The sequence below is a fragment of the Oncorhynchus clarkii genome, chromosome 24 (genome assembly GCF_045791955.1).
Source record: "Oncorhynchus clarkii lewisi isolate Uvic-CL-2024 chromosome 24, UVic_Ocla_1.0, whole genome shotgun sequence".
Lineage (NCBI taxonomy): Eukaryota > Metazoa > Chordata > Actinopteri > Salmoniformes > Salmonidae > Oncorhynchus > Oncorhynchus clarkii.
In genome coordinates, this window is record NC_092170.1 from 43,749,691 (window position 1) to 43,770,051 (window position 20,361).

The window sequence follows — 20,361 nt, forward strand, 5'->3', positions numbered from 1 at the left end:
GACAGTCCATCATTACTTTAAAACATGAAGGTCAGTCAATCCGGAAAATGTCAGGAACTTTGAAAGTTTCTTCGACTGCAGTCCCAAAAACCATCATGTGCTGTGATGAAACTGGCGCGTATGTCTCTCATGAGGACCGCCACAGTAAAGGAAGACCCAGAGTTACCTCTTCTGCGATATGATGAAACTGGCGCTATGAGGACCGCCACAGTAAAGGAAGACCCAGAGTTACCTCTTCTGCGATATGATGAAACTGGCGCTATGAGGACCGCCACAGGAAAGGAAGACCCAGAGTTACCTCTTCTGCGATATGATGAAACTGGCGCTATGAGGACCGCCACAGGAAAGGAAGACCCAGAGGTACCACTTCTGCGATATGATGAAACTGTCTCTCATGAGGAACCCACAGGAAAGGAAGACCCAGAGTTACCTCTGCTGCAGAGGATAAGTTCATTAGAGTTACCAGCCTCAGAAATCGGCAATTAACTGCACCTCAGAAATTACAGCCCAAATAAATGCTTCACAGAGTTCAAGTAACAGACACATCTCAACATCTACTGTTCAGAGGAGACTGTGTGAATCAGGCCTTCATGGTCAAATTGCTGCAAACAAACCACTACTAAAGGACACCAATAAGAAGAAGAGACTTGCTTTGGCCAAGAAACACGAGTAATGGACATTAGACCAAGGAAATCTGTCCTTTGGTCTGATGAGTCCAAATCGAAGATTTTTTGTTCCAACCGCCGTGTCTTTGTGAGACGCAGACGTTGCTCTTGCTGCTGGTGAGTCTCTAATCCACCTCTACGCAGACGACACCATTCTGTATACTTCCGGCCCTTCTTTGGACACTGTGTTAACAACCCTCCAGACAAGCTTCAATGCCATACAACTCTCCTTCCGTGGCCTCCAACTGCTCTTAAATTCTAGTAAAACTAAATGCAAGCTCTTCAATCGATCGCTGCCCGCAAATGCCCACCCGTCCAGCATCACAAATCGGGACGGTTCTGACCTAGAATATGTGGACAACTACAAATACCTAGGTGTCTTGGTGGATGTGTTATACCCTGGTGGATGTGTTATCCTTGGTGGATGTGTTATCCCCTGGTGGATGTGTTATACCCTGGTGGATGTGTTATCCCCTGGCCAGTGTCTTGGTGGATGTGTTATCCCCTGGCCAGTGTCTTGGTGGATGTGTTATCCCCTGGCCAGTGTCTTGGTGGATGTGTTATCCCTGGCCAGTGTCTTGGTGGATGTGTTATCCCCTGGCCAGTGTCTTGGTGGGTGTGATATCCCCTGGCCAGTGTCTTGGTGGGTGTGTTATCCCCTGGCCAGTGTCTTGGTGGATGTGTTATCCCCTGGCCAGTGTCTTGGTGGATGTGTTATCCCCTGGCCAGTGTCTTGGTGGGTGTGTTATCCCTGGTGGATGTGTTATCCCTGGCCAGTGTCTTGGTGGATGTGTTATCCCTGGTGGATGTGTTATCCCTGGCCAGTGTCTTGGTGGATGTGTTATCCCTGGTGGATGTGTTATCCCTGGTGGATGTGTTATCCCTGGTGGATGTGTTATCCCCTGGCCAGTGTCTTGGTGGATGTGTTATCCCTGGCCAGTGTCTTGGTGGATGTGTTATCCCCTGGCCAGTGTCTTGGTGGGTGTGTTATCCCCTGGCCAGTGTCTTGGTGGGTGTGTTGTCCCCTGGCCAGTGTCTTGGTGGATGTGTTATCCCCTGGCCAGTGTCTTGGTGGATGTGTTATCCCCTGGCCAGTGTCTTGGTGGGTGTGTTATCCCCTGGCCAGTGTCTTGGTGGGTGTGTTATCCCCTGGCCAGTGTCTTGGTGGATGTGTTATCCCTGGTGGATGTGTTATCCCCTGGCCAGTGTCTTGGTGGATGTGTTATCCCCTGGTGGATGTGTTATCCCCTGGTGGATGTGTTATCCCCTGGTGGATGTGTTATCCCTGGTGGATGTGTTATCCCCTGGCCAGTGTCTTGGTGGATGTGTTATCCCCTGGCCAGTGTCTTGGTGGATGTGTTATCCCCTGGTGGATGTGTTATCCCCTGGTGGATGTGTTATCCCTGGTGGATGTGTTATCCCCTGGCCAGTGTCTTGGTGGATGTGTTATCCCCTGGTGGATGTGTTATCCCTGGCCAGTGTCTTGGTGGATGTGTTATCCCTGGCCAGTGTCTTGGTGGATGTGTTATCCCCTGGCCAGTGTCTTGGTGGATGTGTTATCCCCTGGCCAGTGTCTTGGTGGATGTGTTATCCCTGGTGGATGTGTTATCCCCTGGTGGATGTGTTATCCCCTGGTGGATGTGTTATCCCCTGGTGGATGTGTTATCCCCTGGTGGATGTGTTATCCCCTGGTGGATGTGTTATCCCTGGTGGATGTGTTATCCCCTGGCCAGTGTCTTGGTGGATGTGTTATCCCTGGTGGATGTGTTATCCCCTGGTGGATGTGTTATCCCCTGGTGGATGTGTTATCCCTGGTGGATGTGTTATCCCCTGGTGGATGTGTTATCCCCTGGTGGATGTGTTATCCCTGGTGGATGTGTTATCCCCTGGTGGATGTGTTATCCCTGGCCAGTGTCTTGGTGGATGTGTTATCCCCTGGCCAGTGTCTTGGTGGATGTGTTATCCCCTGGCCAGTGTCTTGGTGGATGTGTTATCCCCTGGCCAGTGTCTTGGTGGATGTGTTATCCCTGGTGGATGTGTTATCCCCTGGTGGATGTGTTATCCCCTGGTGGATGTGTTATCCCCTGGTGGATGTGTTATCCCCTGGTGGATGTGTTATCCCCTGGTGGATGTGTTATCCCCTGGCCAGTGTCTTGGTGGATGTGTTATCCCTGGTGGATGTGTTATCCCCTGGTGGATGTGTTATCCCCTGGTGGATGTGTTATCCCCTGGTGGATGTGTTATCCCTGGTGGATGTGTTATCCCCTGGCCAGTGTCTTGGTGGATGTGTTATCCCTGGTGGATGTGTTATCCCCTGGCCAGTGTCTTGGTGGATGTGTTATCCCCTGGCCAGTGTCTTGGTGGATGTGTTATCCCTGGTGGATGTGTTATTCCCTGGCCAGTGTCTTGGTGGATGTGTTATCCCTGGTGGGTGTGTTATCCCCTGGCCAGTGTCTTGAGGTGATCAACCTCTTGGGGAGTGAGAGAATTGACAATAATTACAAGAAATCAGCAAGGAGAAGCTTTGTAACGTTTCTATTGGTCAGTCTGTCCCTCATGTATAGCAGAGCAGCACATAGCTAATCAGATTAGTGTTTGGAGTAGCTTTGTCTTTGGTTAGGTCTCTCTCTCTGCCTCATCTTATAACATATCTTTCTCCCTATTACTCTCTCTCTCTCTCTCTCTCTCTCTCTCTCTCTCTCTCTCTCTCTCTCTCTCTCTCTCTCTCTCTCTCTCTCTCTCTCTCTCTCTCTCTCTCTCTCTCTCTCTCTCTGTCTCTCTCTCTCTCTCTGTCTCTCTCTCTCTCTCTTTCTCTCTCTCTCTCTCTCTGTCTCTCTCTCTCGGTCTGTCTCTCTCTCTCGGTCTCTCTCTCTCTGTCTCTCTGTCTCTCTTTCTCTCTTTCTCTCTCTCTCTCTTTCTCTCTCTCTCGGTCTCTCTCTCTCTGTCTTTCTCGGTCTTTCTCTCTCTCTGTCTCTCTCTCTGTGTCTCTCTCTCTCTCTCTCTCTCTGTGTGTCTCTCTCTCTCTCTCTCTCTCTCTCTCTCTCTCTCTCTCTCTCTCTGTCTCTCTCTGTCTCTCTCGTTCTGTCGCTCTGTCTCTCTCTCTCGCTCTCTCTGTCTCTCTCTCCAGAGGAGTACGTTGCCAACTCGAAGATGCTGGAGCAGGAGAGTGTAGCTGCCAGGGTGCCCCAGTCTTTTGTGTCTGCTGAGCCCAGCGTCGTGTGGAGTCGTGTATCTGTGGCAGGGACAGATAAAGGTCCTACCCCCATCACAGCCTCAACACCGGCCCACTTCCCCTCCACCAAGCTGGTGATAAAGCAGGGAGGAGCGGGGGCATCTGCCTCCTGGTCCAGCTCCCCAGCTCCTGTAGCCAGGTCGGGGTCAGTGGTCAGACAGACAGTTGACACCCAGAGTCACAGCTCCTCCTTCAGCCACGGTCCTCCGCCTCCTTCCTCGTCCAGCTCTTCCTACCGCTCCTTCTCCTCCAACTCCTCCTACCGCCCCTCCTCTCGTCCAGCTGATGATGATGATGATGATTCTCTCCCTCAGAGGACCAGTAAACCTCCCATGAAGACGTACGCCGCCCGCCCACGCATCGGCTTGAAGCTCAAGATCAAACAGGAAGCGGGGTTTAGTAAGGTGGTACACAACACCGCCCTCGACACACCATCCACACCCCAGCCTCAAGCCCAACCACACCCCACCACCCAGCCACACCCCACCACCCAGCCACAATCAGCACTGACGCACCCAAAAGCCCGAGCTGTAGCAGCACTAGTCACTCCTCCTTCTATAACTACTGTCATTAGGACTCCACCCCCTACCTGTAATGCCACTTCCTCGGCAACGGTCTCCATAGAAACCACACAGGCAACCCCCAGCCCCCTCCAGAGAGTCACAGCCCCCCCACCCCCCTCCTCCTATCACCCTTGGTCTTCATCATCAACGACAACACCATCCTCATCCTCTTTCACTGCTCAGATTAACGGAACGTTAGAACATCACAATGTGGGTGGAGTCGAGCGTAACCCCGCCTCCACGGTCACTCCTCCTCAGACCACTTGCCGCCTACCGCTACGGAAGACTTACCGGGAGAACATCAGCCCGCGCGTCCGACCGGGGGTACCGGGAGGAGGAGGAGACAGTGTCCCGTACCCCTGTCCCTCCCCCTCACCCCCCAAATCTCCCCTCCCACCCTCCTCACCCTCTGCCCTCTCGGAGCGGACAGTGATCGCCAACGTGAAGTTGGAGAAGAGAGGAGGCAGCTCCAGGGAGGTGGGCTCCCACGCCCACACAGAGCCCAGCCGAGAGGCCCCGAGGCTGGGGAACTCCACCTCCTCCTCCCCTGGCTTAGGTCTGGAGGTGTTGTACCGCGGCATCAAAAACACAAACACCCACCCTCACCTCTCAGGCAGAACCAGAGACGGTGAGGGGGAGCAGGGGGACAGAGGGCCGGACAGAGGGGCGGACAGAGGAGCGGACAGAGGGGGGGACATGGGGAGGTGTAAAAGGGTGAGCAGTAAAAACCATCAGAGGTCAGGGAGCGGAACGTTCAGAATGGACCAGCATGCCCCTGGGCCCCCGTCCACGCCGCCAGATGCTTCCTGTTACAGAGACTCATCACTTCCTGCTAAGCGCTGTAAGTCGGACTCACCTGACATGGACAACGCCTCCTTCTCCTCCGGTTCCCCGCCACACGATGAGTCTCTTAACGAGCACCTGCAGTGTGCTATCGACTCCATCCTCAACCTGCAGGGCCAGGTCCAGGGGCCCCCGCCGCGCGGGGCTAAAGGGGGCTCCGCCAGGCCACAGCGCGCCACAGGCCCCCAGTCCTCCTCAAACACACACAGACCCTCCTCCTCTTCCTCATCCTCCTCCTCTTCTCAGGTTGGAGGCAGAGGACGCAATGGCGGCCTGGTGCCACAGACTCAAGGCAGATAACACACACACACACACACACACACACGGGACAGTAGAGACTGAAGAGGAGGAGAGGCGGACAGAGAAGTCTCGCTGTGTTTTAATGAACTGTTTGTCCATCTGAATGTTGTCTACTTTACAACATGACCCAATGCTCACAGTCTCTCCATGGATGAGTGGATGATGACTCTCTCTCTCTCTCTCTCTCTCTCTCTCTCTCTCTCTCTGTCTGTGTAAAAAGGTATCGTGTTGTACTCTGAAAGTCTCCTCTGCTCTCTCTCAACCACGCTCATTCATTCATTAGAATAATTAGTCTTGAGGTTTTTCATTCACACGCTGTATTCCATTACATTCCTTAGTTCATCATTGTCTGTCTGTCTGTCTGTCTGTCTGTCTGTCTGTCTGTCTGTCTGTCTGTCTGACCCACACCAGGAAGAGAGAGGTCTGGTTTATAACGCCCTACAGCCTGCTGTCACTAGGTAACCCACACCAGGAAGAGAGAGGTCTGGTTTAGAACGCCCTGCAGCCTGCTGTCACTAGGTAACCCACACCAGGAAGAGAGAGGTCTGGTTTATAACGCCCTACAGCCTGCTGTCACTAGGTAACCCACACCAGGAAGAGAGAGGTCTGGTTTATAACGCCCTACAGCCTGCTGTCACTAGGTAACCCACACCAGGAAGAGAGAGGTCTGGTTTAGAATGCCCTACAGCCTGCTGTCACTAGGTAACCCACACCAGGAAGAGAGAGGTCTGGTTTATAACGCCCTACAGCCTGCTGTCACTAGGTAACCCACACCAGGAAGAGAGAGGTCTGGTTTATAACGCCCTACAGCCTGCTGTCACTAGGTAACCCACACCAGGAAGAGAGAGGTCTGGTTTATAACGCCCTACAGCCTGCTGTCACTAGGTAACCCACACCAGGAAGAGAGAGGTCTGGTTTAGAACGCCCTACAGGTCAACTGTCCTCTTCTCCTGTTGTCCATGTGTCCCCCAGGTCAACTGTCCTCTTCTCCTGTTGTCCATGTGTCCCCCAGGTCAACTGTCCTCTTCTCCTGTTGTCCATGTGTCCCCCAGGTCAACTGTCCTCTTCTCCTGTTGTCCATGTGTCCCCCAGGTCAACTGTCCTCTTTACTCTGTTGTCCATCATCATATTCATGGTGTATCACTGGTTTTAATAGTGAGGTGACTGCTCTCTGACTGACTGTTATGGGTTGACTGTTGTGGCTGCTCTCTGACTGACTTGTGGGTTGACTGTTGTGGGTTTACTTGTGGGTTAATCTCTGACTGACTGTTGTGGGTTGACTGCTGTGGGTTGACTGCTGTGGGTTGACTGCTGTGGGTTGACTGCTGTGGGTTGACTGCTGTGGGTTGACTGCTGTGGGTTGACTGCTGTGGGTTGACTGCTGTGGGTTGACTGCTGTGGGTTGCTCTCTGACTGTTGTGGGTTGACTGTTGTGGGTTGACTGTTGTGGGTTGACTGTTGTGGGTTGACTGTTGTGGGTTGCTCTCTGACTGTTGTGGGTTGACTGTTGTGGGTTGACTGTTGTGGGTTGACTGTTGTGGGTTGACTGCTGTGGGTTGACTGCTGTGAGTTGACTGCTGTGAGTTGACTGTTGTGGGTTGCTCTCTGACTGTTGTGGGTTGACTGTTGTGGGTTGCTCTCTGACTAACTTGTGGGTTGACTGTTGTGGCTGCTCTCTGACTGACTGTTGTGGGTTGACTGTTGTGGGTTGACTGTTGTGGGTTGCTCTCGGTCTCTAATGGAACCACATTACTGTATTGTTGAGGTGTTAATGAAATCGCCTGTATGGTAAAACACATCTCTTCTGTTGTGAATGTCTCTGGTTGTCCTGGCAACTGGCCTTTCTGACCGGTTCAATATGTTCAATGCATTTCAGTCAACACACAGACGGCCACCCTTACCCCCCCCCATCACTGTCCATCCATCCCTCTCTTCCTCCATGTCATCCCTCTCTTCCTCCATGTCATCCCTCTCTTCCTCCATGTCATCCCTCTCTTCCTCCATGTCATCCCTCTTCAAAGCCCAGTGGAGAAGTCAAACCCAAACGCAGCGAGAGCAACAACAACATGGACAAACAAACTAATGTACAACAAAACCTGAAGAGAATTGGTAGTATATTATTACAGATTAATTTTGTATTGTATTTATTGTGTATAATGACACTTTTTAAAAAATAAATGTACATTTGGTAAAACTGTAAATCAAACCTTGTTTCTTTTCTAAAAGAGTTGATTTAAAAACGAAAAATATATTTCACCTTTTATTTAACCAGGTTGGCCAGTTGAGAACAGTTTATTTACAACTGCGACCTGGCCAAGACAAAGCAAAGCAGTTTGACACATACAACAACACAGAGTTACACATGGAATAAACAAACATACAGTCAATAATACTATAGAGTAAGTATATATACAGTGTGTGCAAATGAGGTAAGATAAGAGAGGTAAGGCAATAAATAGGCCATGGTGGTGAAATAATTACAATATAGCAATTAAACACTGGAGTGATGGATGTGCAGAAGATGAATGTGCAAGTAGAGATACTGGAGTGCAAAGGAGCAAAACATAAATAACAGTATGGGGATGAGGTAGTTGGAATGGCTATTTACAGATGGGCTTTGTACAGGTGCAGTGATCTGTGAGCTGCTCTGACAGCTGGTGCTTAAAGCTAGTGAGGGAGATGTGAGTCTCCAGCTTCAGTGATTTTTGCAGTTCGTTCCAGTCATTGGCAGCAGAGAACTGGAAGGAAAGGCGACCAAAGGAGGAATTGGCTTTGGGGATGACCAGTGACATATACCTGCTGGAACGCGTGCTACAGGTGGGTGTTGTTATCATGACCAATGAGCTGAGATGAGATAAGGCGGGGCTTTACCTAGCAAAGACTTATAGATGACCTGGAGCCAGTGGGTTTGGCGACGAATATGAAGCGAGGGCCAGCCAACGAGAGCATACAGGTCGCAGTGGTGGGTAGTATATGGGGCTTTGGTGACAAAACGGATGGCACTGTGATAGACAGATATTTTGTAAATGACATCGCCGAAGTCAAGGATCGGTAGGATAGTCAGTTTTACGAGGGTATGTTTGGCAGCATGAGTGAAGGATTCTTTGTAGCGAAATAGGAAGCGAATTCAATATTTAATTTTGGAATGGAGATGCTTAATGTGAGTCTGGAAGGAGAGTTTACAGTCTAACCAGACATCCAGGTATTTGTAGTTGTCCACATATTCTAAGTCAGAACCGTACAGAGTAGTGATGCTAGACAGGCAGGTGTGGGCAAACGATCAGTTGAAGACCAGGCATTTAGTTTTACTTGCATTTAAGAGCAGTTGGAGGCCACGGAAGGAGAGTTGTATGGCATTGAAGCTCGTTTGGAGGTTTGTTAACACAGTGTCCAAAGAAGGGCCAGAAGTATACAGAATGGTGTCGTCTGCGTAGAGGTGGATCAGAGAATCACCAGCAGCAAGAGCGATATCATTGATGTATACATAGAAGAGTCGGCCCGAGAACTGAAACCTGTGGCACCCCCATAGAAGACTGCCAGAGGTCCGGACAACAGGCCCTCCGATTTGACACACTGAACTCTGTCTGATAAGTAGTTGGTGAACCAGGCGAAGCAGTCATTTGAGAAACCAAGGCTGTTGAATCTGCCGATAAGAATGTGATTTACAGAGTCAAAAGCCTTGGCCAGGTCGATGAAGACGGCTGCACAGTATTGTCTCTTATCGATGGCGGTTATGATATCGTTTAGGACCTTCAGCGTGGCTGAGGTGCACCCGTGACCGGCTCGGAAACCAGATTGCACAGCGGAGAAGGTTAACTTGGCTTTCGAAGACCTTAGAATGGCAGGGTAGGATATATTTAGGTCTATAGCAGTTTGGATCTATAGTGTCTCCCCCTTTGAAGAGGGGGATGACCGCGGCAGCTTTCCAATCTTTGGGGATTTCAGACAATACGAAAGAGGTTGAACATTCTAGTAATAGGGGTGGCAACAATTTTGGCGGGTCATTTTAGAGAGGGTCCAGATTGTCTAGCCCGGCTGATTTGTAGGGGTCCAGATTTTGCAGCTCTTTCAGAACATCAGCTATCTGGATTTGGGTGAAAGAGAAATGGGGGAGGCTTGGGCGAGTTGCTGTGGGGGGTGCAGGGCTGTTGACCGGGGTAGGGGTAGCCAGGTGGAAAGCATGGCCAGCCGTAGAAAAATGCTTATTGAAATTCTCAATTATAGTGGATTTATCAGTGGTGACAGTGTTTCCTAGCCTCAGTGCAGTGGACAGCTGGGAGGAGGTGCTTTTATTCTCTGTGGAATTTAGTGTCCCAGAAGGAGGTGCTCTTATTCTCCATGGACTTTACAGTGTCCCAGAAGGAGGTGCTCTTATTCTCCATGGACTTTACAGTGTCCCAGAAGGAGGTGCTCTTATTCTCCATGGACTTTAGTGTCCCAGAAGGAGGTGCTCTTATTCTCCATGGACTTTACAGTGTCCCAGAAGGAGGTGCTCTTATTCTCCATGGACTTTAGTGTCCCAGAAGGAGGTGCTCTTATTCTCCATGGACTTTAGTGTCCCAGAAGGAGGTGCTCTTATTCTCCATGGACTTTACAGTGTCCCAGAAGGAGGTGCTCTTATTCTCCATGGACTTTACAGTGTCCCAGAAGGAGGTGCTCTTATTCTCCTTGGACTTTACAGTGTCCCAGAAGGAGGTGCTCTTATTCTCCATGGACTTTAGTGTCCCAGTAGGAGGTGCTCTTATTCTCCATGGACTTTACAGTGTCCCAGGAGGTGGTGCTCTTATTCTCCATGGACTTTACAGTGTCCCAGAAGGAGGTGCTCTTATTCTCCATGGACTTTACAGTGTCCCAGAAGGAGGTGCTCTTATTCTCCTTGGACTTTAGTGTCCCAGAAGGAGGTGCTCTTATTCTCCATGGACTTTACAGTGTCCCAGTAGGAGGTGCTCTTATTCTCCATGGACTTTAGTGTCCCAGAAGGAGGTGCTCTTATTCTCCATGGAATTTACAGTGTCCCAGAAGGAGGTGCTCTTATTCTCCATGGACTTTAGTGTCCCAGAAGGAGGTGCTCTTATTCTCCATGGACTTTACAGTGTCCCAGAAGGAGGTGCTCTTATTCTCCATGGACTTTAGTGTCCCAGAAGGAGGTGCTCTTATTCTCCATGGACTTTACAGTGTCCCAGAAGGAGGTGCTCTTATTCTCCATGGACTTTACAGTGTCCCAGAAGGAGGTGCTCTTATTCTCCATGGACTTTACAGTGTCCCAGAAGGAGGTGCTCTTATTCTCCATGGACTTTAGTGTCCCAGAAGGAGGTGCTCTTATTCTCCATGGACTTTACAGTGTCCCAGAAGGAGGTGCTCTTATTCTCCATGGACTTTACAGTGTCCCAGAAGGAGGTGCTCTTATTCTCCATGGACTTTAGTGTCCCAGAAGGAGGTGCTCTTATTCTCCATGGACTTTACAGTGTCCCAGAAGGAGGTGTTCTTATTCTCCATGGACTTTACAGTGTCCCAGAAGGAGGTGCTCTTATTCTCCATGGACTTTACAGTGTCCCAGAAGGAGGTGCTCTTATTCTCCATGGACTTTAGTGTCCCAGAAGGAGGTGCTCTTATTCTCCATGGACTTTACAGTGTCCCAGAAGGAGGTGCTCTTATTCTCCATGGACTTTACAGTGTCCCAGAAGGAGGTGCTCTTATTCTCCATGGACTTTACAGTGTCCCAGAAGGAGGTGCTCTTATTCTCCATGGACTTTAGTGTCCCAGAAGGAGGTGCTCTTATTCTCCATGGACTTTACAGTGTCCCAGAAGGAGGTGCTCTTATTCTCCATGGACTTTACAGTGTCCCAGAAGGAGGTGTTCTTATTCTCCATGGACTTTACAGTGTCCCAGAAGGAGGTGCTCTTATTCTCCATGGACTTTAGTGTCCCAGAAGGAGGTGCTCTTATTCTCCATGGACTTTACAGTGTCCCAGAAGGAGGTGCTCTTATTCTCCATGGACTTTAGTGTCCCAGAAGGAGGTGCTCTTATTCTCCATGGACTTTACAGTGTCCCAGAAGGAGGTGCTCTTATTCTCCATGGACTTTAGTGTCCCAGAAGGAGGTGCTCTTATTCTCCATGGACTTTACAGTGTCCCAGAAGGAGGTGTTCTTATTCTCCATGGACTTTACAGTGTCCCAGAAGGAGGTGTTCTTATTCTCCATGGACTTTAGTGTCCCAGAAGGAGGTGCTCTTATTCTCCATGGACTTTAGTGTCCCAGGAGGAGGTGCTCTTATTCTCCATGGACTTTAGTGTCCCAGAAGGAGGTGCTCTTATTCTCCATGGACTTTAGTGTCCCAGAAGGAGGTGCTCTTATTCTCCATGGACTTTAGTGTCCCAGAAGGAGGTGCTCTTATTCTCCATGGACTTTAGTGTCCCAGAAGGAGGTGCTCTTATTCTCCATGGACTTTAGTGTCCCAGTAGGAGGTGCTCTTATTCTCCATGGACTTTAGTGTCCCAGTAGGAGGTGCTCTTATTCTCCATGGACTTTACAGTGTCCCAGAAGGAGGTGCTCTTATTCTCCATGGACTTTAGTGTCCCAGTAGGAGGTGCTCTTATTCTCCATGGACTTTAGTGTCCCAGAAGTTTTGGGAGTTTGTGCTGCAGGATGCAAATTTCTGTTTGAATAAGCTAGCCTTAACTGCCTGTGTGTATTGGTTCCTAACTTCCCTGAAAAGTTGCATATCGCTGGGGCTATTCGATGCTAATGCAGAACGCCACAGGATGTTTTGTGATGCTTCTCGTGCTTCCATTACAGTGCCTTATGTTTGTAGATGTAATGTGATTTGACCAGGAAAAACTCTGGGCCTTTTACTTATTTCTACTTATTGTGGGACATTCAGGGCAGCCTACATACCATTGGATGAGTAACGATGTCAGAAGAGGTGTCGATTTGAAGGGGGAGAAGGATGCAATGCAGCTGAGAGCCAGCAGGAGGCGCCAGTGGTAGTGAAAACGTTGCGCTGGGTGGTGTGCCTGCGGGGTTTCGAAAGTTGCGGAGAGGAGGAGGAGCAAGGGAAAGAGGAGGAGAGAAGGTAGACAGTGGAAAATGTCTAAATGCTGGGAACTTAAACTAAGTCATGGGGTGGTCTCTGAGAATGTTTATTACATTTAAAAAATTAAAAAACATTTTAAGAACTGGGGGAAACTATAACTGAATAATGCAACCATTGGCAGGATGTGTAATCTCCATTTGATCTATTCTTTAAGATCTGTTGAAGATCTCTGTATTGGGGTTGCCATCAAAGAAAGACTCCACCCAAATGATTTATCCAACTCCCCCATCGCACGTACACCCCGTGCTCTCCACCCTCCTCAATCTTCCCTGCCAGTACCCCACCCAACCTTTTTCCCAGCTCTAAACACTAGAGATTCAGGGTTAGTCCCAGAGTTTTGCTTGGCATCGCTGGGAGAGGAGGTGCATTGAGAGAGAGAGAGAGAGAGAGAGAGAAGGGTGTAGTCAGTGTGTCCCTGTCTTCCTCCAGCTAGCAGAGAGAGGACCCCTTCATCTGAAACATATTCAACTCTGGAGAGAAACCATTCCACGGACTGACAGGCTTCTGGTTGCCCTTACCTCGCAGGAGCACACTGAGTAGCTGGTATTTACTGACCGTAGAGAGAGAGAGCACCCTCCTGAGTAGCTGGTATTTACTGACAGTAGAGAGAGAGAGCACCCTCCTGAGTAGCTGCTATTTACTGACAGTAGAGAGAGAGAGCACCCTCCTGAGTAGCTGGTATTTACTGACAGTAGAGAGAGAGAGCACCCTCCTGAGTAGCTGCTATTTACTGAGTAGAGAGAGAGAGCACCCTCCTGAGTAGCTGGTATTTACTGACAGTAGAGAGAGAGGGCACCCTCCTGAGTAGCTGCTATTTACTGAGTAGAGAGAGAGAGCACCCTCCTGAGTAGCTGGTATTTACTGACAGTAGAGAGAGAGAGCACCCTCCTGAGTAGCTGGTATTTACTGACAGTAGAGAGAGAGAGCACCCTCCTGAGTAGCTGGTATTTACTGACAGTAGAGAGAGAGAGCACCCTCCTGAGTAGCTGCTATTTACTGACAGTAGAGAGAGAGAGCACCCTCCTGAGTAGCTGCTATTTACTGACAGTAGAGAGAGAGAGCACCCTCCTGAGTAGCTGGTATTTACTGACAGTAGAGAGAGAGAGCACCCTCCTGAGTAGCTGCTATTTACTGACAGTAGAGAGAGAGAGAGCACCCTCCTGAGTAGCTGCTATTTACTGACAGTAGAGAGAGAGAGCGCACCCTCCTGAGTAGCTGGTATTTACTGACAGCATACATGCAGCAGCATTCTACAACCTCCTGAAGGGAGGAGACGTTGCTCCCATCTTCGCCAGGTAAGGGTTTTGTTCTCTGACTTTTAAAACTCATGTTTCCTAAACTGTGTTAACAAGTTCCCGTATAAAGACCTTTTATGGAAATTGTGATGCGCTGAATGGAACAAGTTGAAAGTTTAGTATTTGAATCAGTGAAATGGAAAGTCTTGGTGACGGTCTGCTCTGATGCATTTAGCTAGAGTCACCCTGTTCCCACTGTTATCGTGAACTCCAAGATACATCGCCCTGTCTGTTAAAACTACCAAACGCTGTCTCTGTACAGTTCCCCACTGCGCCATCTCTGACTTAAGCCGCCCCCCCCCCCCCCCCCCCCCCCCCCCCCCCCCCCCGTACGCCACGTCTATCTCTATGGCCTCTGTTAATTAATGATACAAACTGTTCACACCCCTATTTGTTTGGCAGAGAACATTTCACAGGTTTAAATATAATTTCCTGCAATTCTGCACACTTTGATAAGGGGTGGAGAGAAAAACTATCTGTTTTAAAGTGCATTTCCTGCAATTCAACACATTTTGCTGTTTGGCTCTGCCAGTACTCTAGAATGTTCACTATAGAGTATGTTTGGCTCTGCCAGTGATCTAGATAGAATGGTAACTTGCTTGTTTCCAGTCCAAGGACTGACTGACTGTGTTGCAATGTGTACAAACCCACAAGGCATTTTCCATGATCTTCAACAGTGTGCTATGCTTTCATAAAGGAGCCTAACCCAAAACCCTGAGCTAGATAGTAGTTAACCCATAGGAACCATTTTCTCCATATCCTATGTCTAATACTGCTGCTTGGATTATATTGTGATGATACCAACTCCTCTCTCCTCTGTCACCATTTTGATTCTACCCCTCTGCCCCATTTAGTCTCCTGACATGAAAAAAATCTCCCTCTCTCTTCCCCCTCCGCTGTAGTGAAAAACTAAAACAACCAATAAAACCCACAAAGTGAATTAAAGACAAAAAGAATCGGACATTAACAGTAAACATTACACACACAACAAGTTAAGAGAATAACATTTAACATATATTATTAGCAGTAAAATATATCTAGTTTGTGAAAATGTTGTTTGATTTCTTTGTGGATCTGTGGAATCTGAGGTGAAATATGTCTCTCTAATATGGCCCTACATTTAGCAGGAGGTTAGGAAGTGCAACTCAGTTTCTACCTCATTTTATGGGCAGTGTGCACATAGCCTGTCTTCTCTTGAGAGCCATGTCTGCCTACGGCGGGCCTTTCTCAATAGCAAGGCTATGCTCTGTAACTATACATTCATGTACATACTACCTCAATTGGCCCGACCAACCAGTGCCCCTGCACATTGGCTAACCGGGCTATCTGCATTGTGTCCCACCCGCCAACCCCTCTTTTACGCTGCTGCTCTTTTATAGCCTCTCTACTGTATATAGCCTCTCTACTGTATATAGCCTCTCTACTGTATATAGCCTCTACTGTATATAGCCCCTCTACTGTATATAGCCCCTCTACTGTATATAGCCTCTACTGTATATAGCCTCTACTGTATATAGCCTCTACTGTATATAGCCCCTCTACTGTATATAGCCTCTCTACTGTATATAGCCTCTCTACTGTATATAGCCTCTCTACTGTATATAGCCTCTACTGTATATAGCCTCTCTGCTGTATATAGCCTCTCTACTGTATATAGCCTCTCTACTGTATATAGCCTCTCTACTGTATATAGCCTCTCTACTGTATATAGCCTCTCTACTGTATATAGCCTCTCTACTGTATATAGTCTCTCTACTGTATATAGTCTCTCTACTGTATATAGCCTCTCTACTGTATAGAGCCTCTCTACTGTATAGAGCCTCTCTACTGTATAGAGCCTCTCTACTGTATAGAGCCTCTCTACTGTATATAGCCTCTCTACTGTATATAGTCTCTCTACTGTATATAGCCTCTCTACTGTATATAGCCCCTCTACTGTATATAGCCTCTCTACTGTATATAGCCTCTCTACTGTATATAACCTCTCTACTGTATATAGCCTCTCTACTGTATATAGCCTCTCTACTGTATATAGCCTCTCTACTGTATATAGCCTCTCTACTGTATATAGCCTCTCTACTGTATATAGCCTCTCTACTGTATATAGCCCCTCTACTGTATATAGCCCCTCTACTGTATATAGCCCCTCTACTGTATATAGCCTCTCTACTGTATATAGCCTCTCTACTGTATATAGCCTCTCTACTGTATATAGCCTCTCTACTGTATATAGCCTGTCTTTTTACTGTTGTTTTATTTCTTTACCTACCTATTTTTCACCTAATACCTGTTTTGCACTTTTGATTAGAGCCTGTAAGTAACATTTCACTGTGAGGTCTACTACACCTGTTGTATTCAGCATTTCAGTGTAAGGTCTACTACACCTGTTGTATTCAGCATTTCAGTGTAAGGTCTACTACACCTGTTGTATTCAGCATTTCACTGTAAGGTCTACTACACCTGTTGTATTCAGCATTTCACTGTAAGGTCTACCTACACCTGTTGTATTCAGCATTTCACTGTGAGGTCTACTACACCTGTTGTATTCAGCATTTCAGTGTAAGGTCTACTACACCTGTTGTATTCAGCATTTCACTGTGAGGTCTACCTACACCTGTTGTATTCAGCATTTCACTGTAAGGTCTACTACACCTGTTGTATTCAGCATTTCACTGTAAGGTCTACTACACCTGTTGTATTCAGCATTTCAGTGTAAGGTCTACTACACCTGTTGTATTCAGCATTTCACTGTAAGGTCTACTACACCTGTTGTATTCAGCATTTCACTGTAAGGTCTACTACACCTGTTGTATTCAGCATTTCACTGTAAGGTCTACTACACCTGTTGTATTCAGCATTTCACTGTGAGGTCTACTACACCTGTTGTATTCAGCATTTCACTGTGAGGTCTACTACACCTGTTGTATTCAGCATTTCACTGTGAGGTCTACTACACCTGTTGTATTCAGCATTTCACTGTAAGGTCTACTACACCTGTTGTATTCAGCATTTCACTGTAAGGTCTACTACACCTGTTGTATTCAGCATTTCACTGTGAGGTCTACTACACCTGTTGTATTCAGCATTTCACTGTGAGGTCTACTACACCTGTTGTATTCAGCATTTCACTGTGAGGTCTACTACACCTGTTGTATTCAGCATTTCACTGTGAGGTCTACTACACCTGTTGTATTCAGCATTTCACTGTAAGGTCTACTACACCTGTTGTATTCAGCATTTCACTGTGAGGTCTACTACACCTGTTGTATTCAGCATTTCACTGTGAGGTCTACTACACCTGTTGTATTCAGCATTTCACTGTGAGGTCTACTACACCTGTTGTATTCAGCATTTCACTGTGAGGTCTACTACACGTGACAAATAAACTTTGATTTGATGCTCACTGAGTCCATAGCCAAGGCTTTTCTTTGTTTTGGGTATTCTGCCACAATGTGACCTCGTCGCGGCATGGCTTCCCTGGGAAATTCCATGGCAGAAATCGTTTAAAAAGGGGTCGGAAACCCGGTGTAAAATTGACGCCTCGCAACACGTCAAACGAATCAAATACATTGGGGTGGGTGGAGCTCCAAAGATGCAGATTAATGCTGTCGGAGCGACTGTTTCTCAAACCTAGACACTCAGTCTAATGTACTTGTCCTCTTTTTCAGTTGTGCACCGGGGCCTCCCACTCCTCTTTCTATTCTGGTTAGAGCCAGTTCGCGCTGTTCTGTGAACAGAGTAGTACACAGCGTTGTACGAGATCTTCAGTTTCTCTGCAATTTCTTTGCATTGAATAGCCTTCATTTCTCAGAACATGAATAGACTGACGAGTTTCAGAAGAAAGTTCTTTGTTACTAGACATTTTGAGTCTGTAATCAAACCCACAAATGCTGATTCTCCAGATACTCAACTAGTCTAAAGGCCCGTTTTATTGTTTCTTTAATGAGCACAACAGTTTTCAGCTGTGCTAACATAATTGCAAACGGGGTTTCTAATGATCAATTAGCCTTTTAAAATGTTTAACTTGATTAGCTAACACAACATGCCATTGGAACACAGGAGTGATGGTTTCTGATAATGGGCCTCTGTACACCTATGTAGATATTCCATAAAAAAAAGTCATTTACAACATTAACAATGTCTACACTGTAATTCTGATCAATTTGATGTTATTTTAATGGACAATAAATTAGCTTTTCTTTCAAAAACAAGGACATTTCTAAGTGACCCCAAACTGTTGTGTTGTGTGTGGATATATACCGTTGAAGTCGGAAGTTTACATACACTTAGGTCGGAGTCATTGAAACTCGTTTTTCAACCACTCCTCAAATTTCTTGTTAACAAACTATAGTTTTGGCAAGTCGGTTAGGACATCTACTTTGTGCATGACACAAGTAATTTTTCCAACAATTGTTTACAGACAGATTATTTCACTTACAGCTCAATGTATCATAATTCCAGTGGGTCAGAAGTTTACATACACTAAGTTGACTGTGCCTTTAAACAGCTTGGAAAATTCCAGAAAATTATGTCATGGCTTTAGAAGCTTCTGATAGGCTAATTTACATCATTTGAGTCAATTGGAGGTTTATCTGTGGATGTATTTCAAGGCCTACCTTCAAACTCAGTGCCACTTTGCTTGACATCATGGGAAAATCAAAATAAATCAGCCAAGACCTCAGAAAAAAATAATTGTAGACCTCCACAAGTCTGGATCATGCTTGGGAGCAATTCCCAAACGGCTGAAGGTACCGCGTACTATTGTTTGTACAGATGAACGTAAGTATAAACACCATGGCCATCATACCACTCAAGGAGACTCGTTCTGTCTCTTAGAGATGAACGTACTTTGGTGGGAAAAGTGCAAATCAATCCCAGAACAACAGCAAAGGACCTTGTGAAGATGCTGGAGGAAACAAGTACAAAAGTATCTATATCCACAGTAAAACCAGTCCTATATCGACATAACCTGAAAGGCCGCTCAGCAACGAAGAAGCCACTGCTCCAAAACCTCCATAAAAAAGCTAGACTACGATTTGCAACTGCACATGGGGACAAAGATTGTACTTTTTGGAGAAATGTCCTTTAGTTGGATGAAACAAAAATAGAACTGTTTGGCCATAATGACCATCGTTATGTTTGGAGGAAAAAGGGGGAGGCTTGCAAGCTGAAGAACACCATCCCAACCGTGAAGCACGGGGGTGGCAGCATCATGTTGTGGAGGAGCTTTGCTGCAGGAGGGACTGGTGCACTTCACAAAATAGATGGCATCATGAGGCAGGAAAGTTATGTGGATATATTGAAGCAACATCTCAAGACATCAGTCAGGAGGTCAAAGCTTGGTCGCAAATGGGTCTTCCAAATGGACAATGACCCCAAGCATACTTCCAAAGTTGTGGCAAAATGGCTTAAGGACAACAAAGTCGAGGTATTGGAGTGGCCATCACAAAGCCCTGACCTCAGACCTATAGAAAATTTGTTGGAAGAACTGAAAAAGCGTGTGCGAGCAAGGAGGCCTGGCCTACAAACCCGACTCTGTCAGGAGGAATGGGCCAAAAGTTATTGTGGGAAGCTTGTGGAAGACTACCCGAAACGTTTGACCCAAGTTAAACAATTTAAAAGCAATGCTACCAAATACTAATTGAGTGTATGTAAACTTCTGACCCACTGGGAATGTGATGAAAGAAACAAAAGCTTAAATAAATAATTCTCTCTAATATTATTCTGACATTGCACATTCTTAAAATAAAGTGGTGATCCTAACTGACCTACGACAAGGAATTGTTTACTAGGATTAAATGTCAGGAATTGTGAAAAACTGAGTTTAAATGTATTTGGTTAAGGTGTATGTAAACTTCTGACTTCAACTGTATATGTTTGTGTGTGTGTGTGTGTACACTACATGACCAGTATGTATGTGGACACGAGATGCTCGTTAATCATCTCATTCATCTCATTCCAAAATCATGGGCATTAATATGGAGTTGTTCCCCCCCTTGCTGCTATAACAGCCTCCACTCTTCTGGAAAGGCTTTCCACTAGATGTTGGAACATTGCTGCTATAACAGCCTCCACTCTTCTGGAAAGGCTTTCCACTAGATGTTGGAACATTGCTGCTATAACAGCCTCCACTCTTCTGGAAAGGCTTTCCACTAGATGTTGGAACATTGCTGCTATAACAGCCTCCACTCTTCTGGGAAGGCTTTCCACTAGATGTTTAAATTCATCCCAACGGTGTTTAATGGGGTTGAGGTCAGGGCTCTGTGCAGGCCAGTCAAGTTCTTCCACACCGATCTCAACAAACCATTTCTGTATGGACCTTGCTTTGTGCACGTGGGGCATTGTCATGCTGAAACAGGAAAGGGCCTTCC

The 20,361-nt window shown here is 47.2% G+C and overlaps 2 protein-coding genes across 3 annotated transcripts in view; both read left to right on the forward strand.

Annotated features, from left to right (window-relative positions):
• The window catches only part of LOC139382566 (BRD4 interacting chromatin remodeling complex associated protein), a 72,480-nt gene extending 64,676 nt beyond the window's left edge, over nt 1–7,804 (forward strand). For both annotated transcript variants that reach the window (XM_071126681.1, XM_071126682.1), the window contains one exon: nt 3,793–7,804. In XM_071126681.1, the coding sequence (XP_070982782.1) occupies nt 3,793–5,603 (1,811 nt within the window). In that variant the 3' untranslated portion in view covers nt 5,604–7,804. The remainder of the gene's footprint in view (nt 1–3,792) is intronic.
• Nucleotides 7,805–13,026: 5,222 nt separating this feature from the next.
• Nucleotides 13,027–20,361, forward strand: part of LOC139382395 (EH-domain containing 2b) — a 43,610-nt gene continuing 36,275 nt past the window's right edge. Inside the window, exon 1 of the mRNA XM_071126406.1 lies at nt 13,027–13,990. The gene's annotated coding sequence lies outside the window, so the exon portion shown is untranslated. The remainder of the gene's footprint in view (nt 13,991–20,361) is intronic.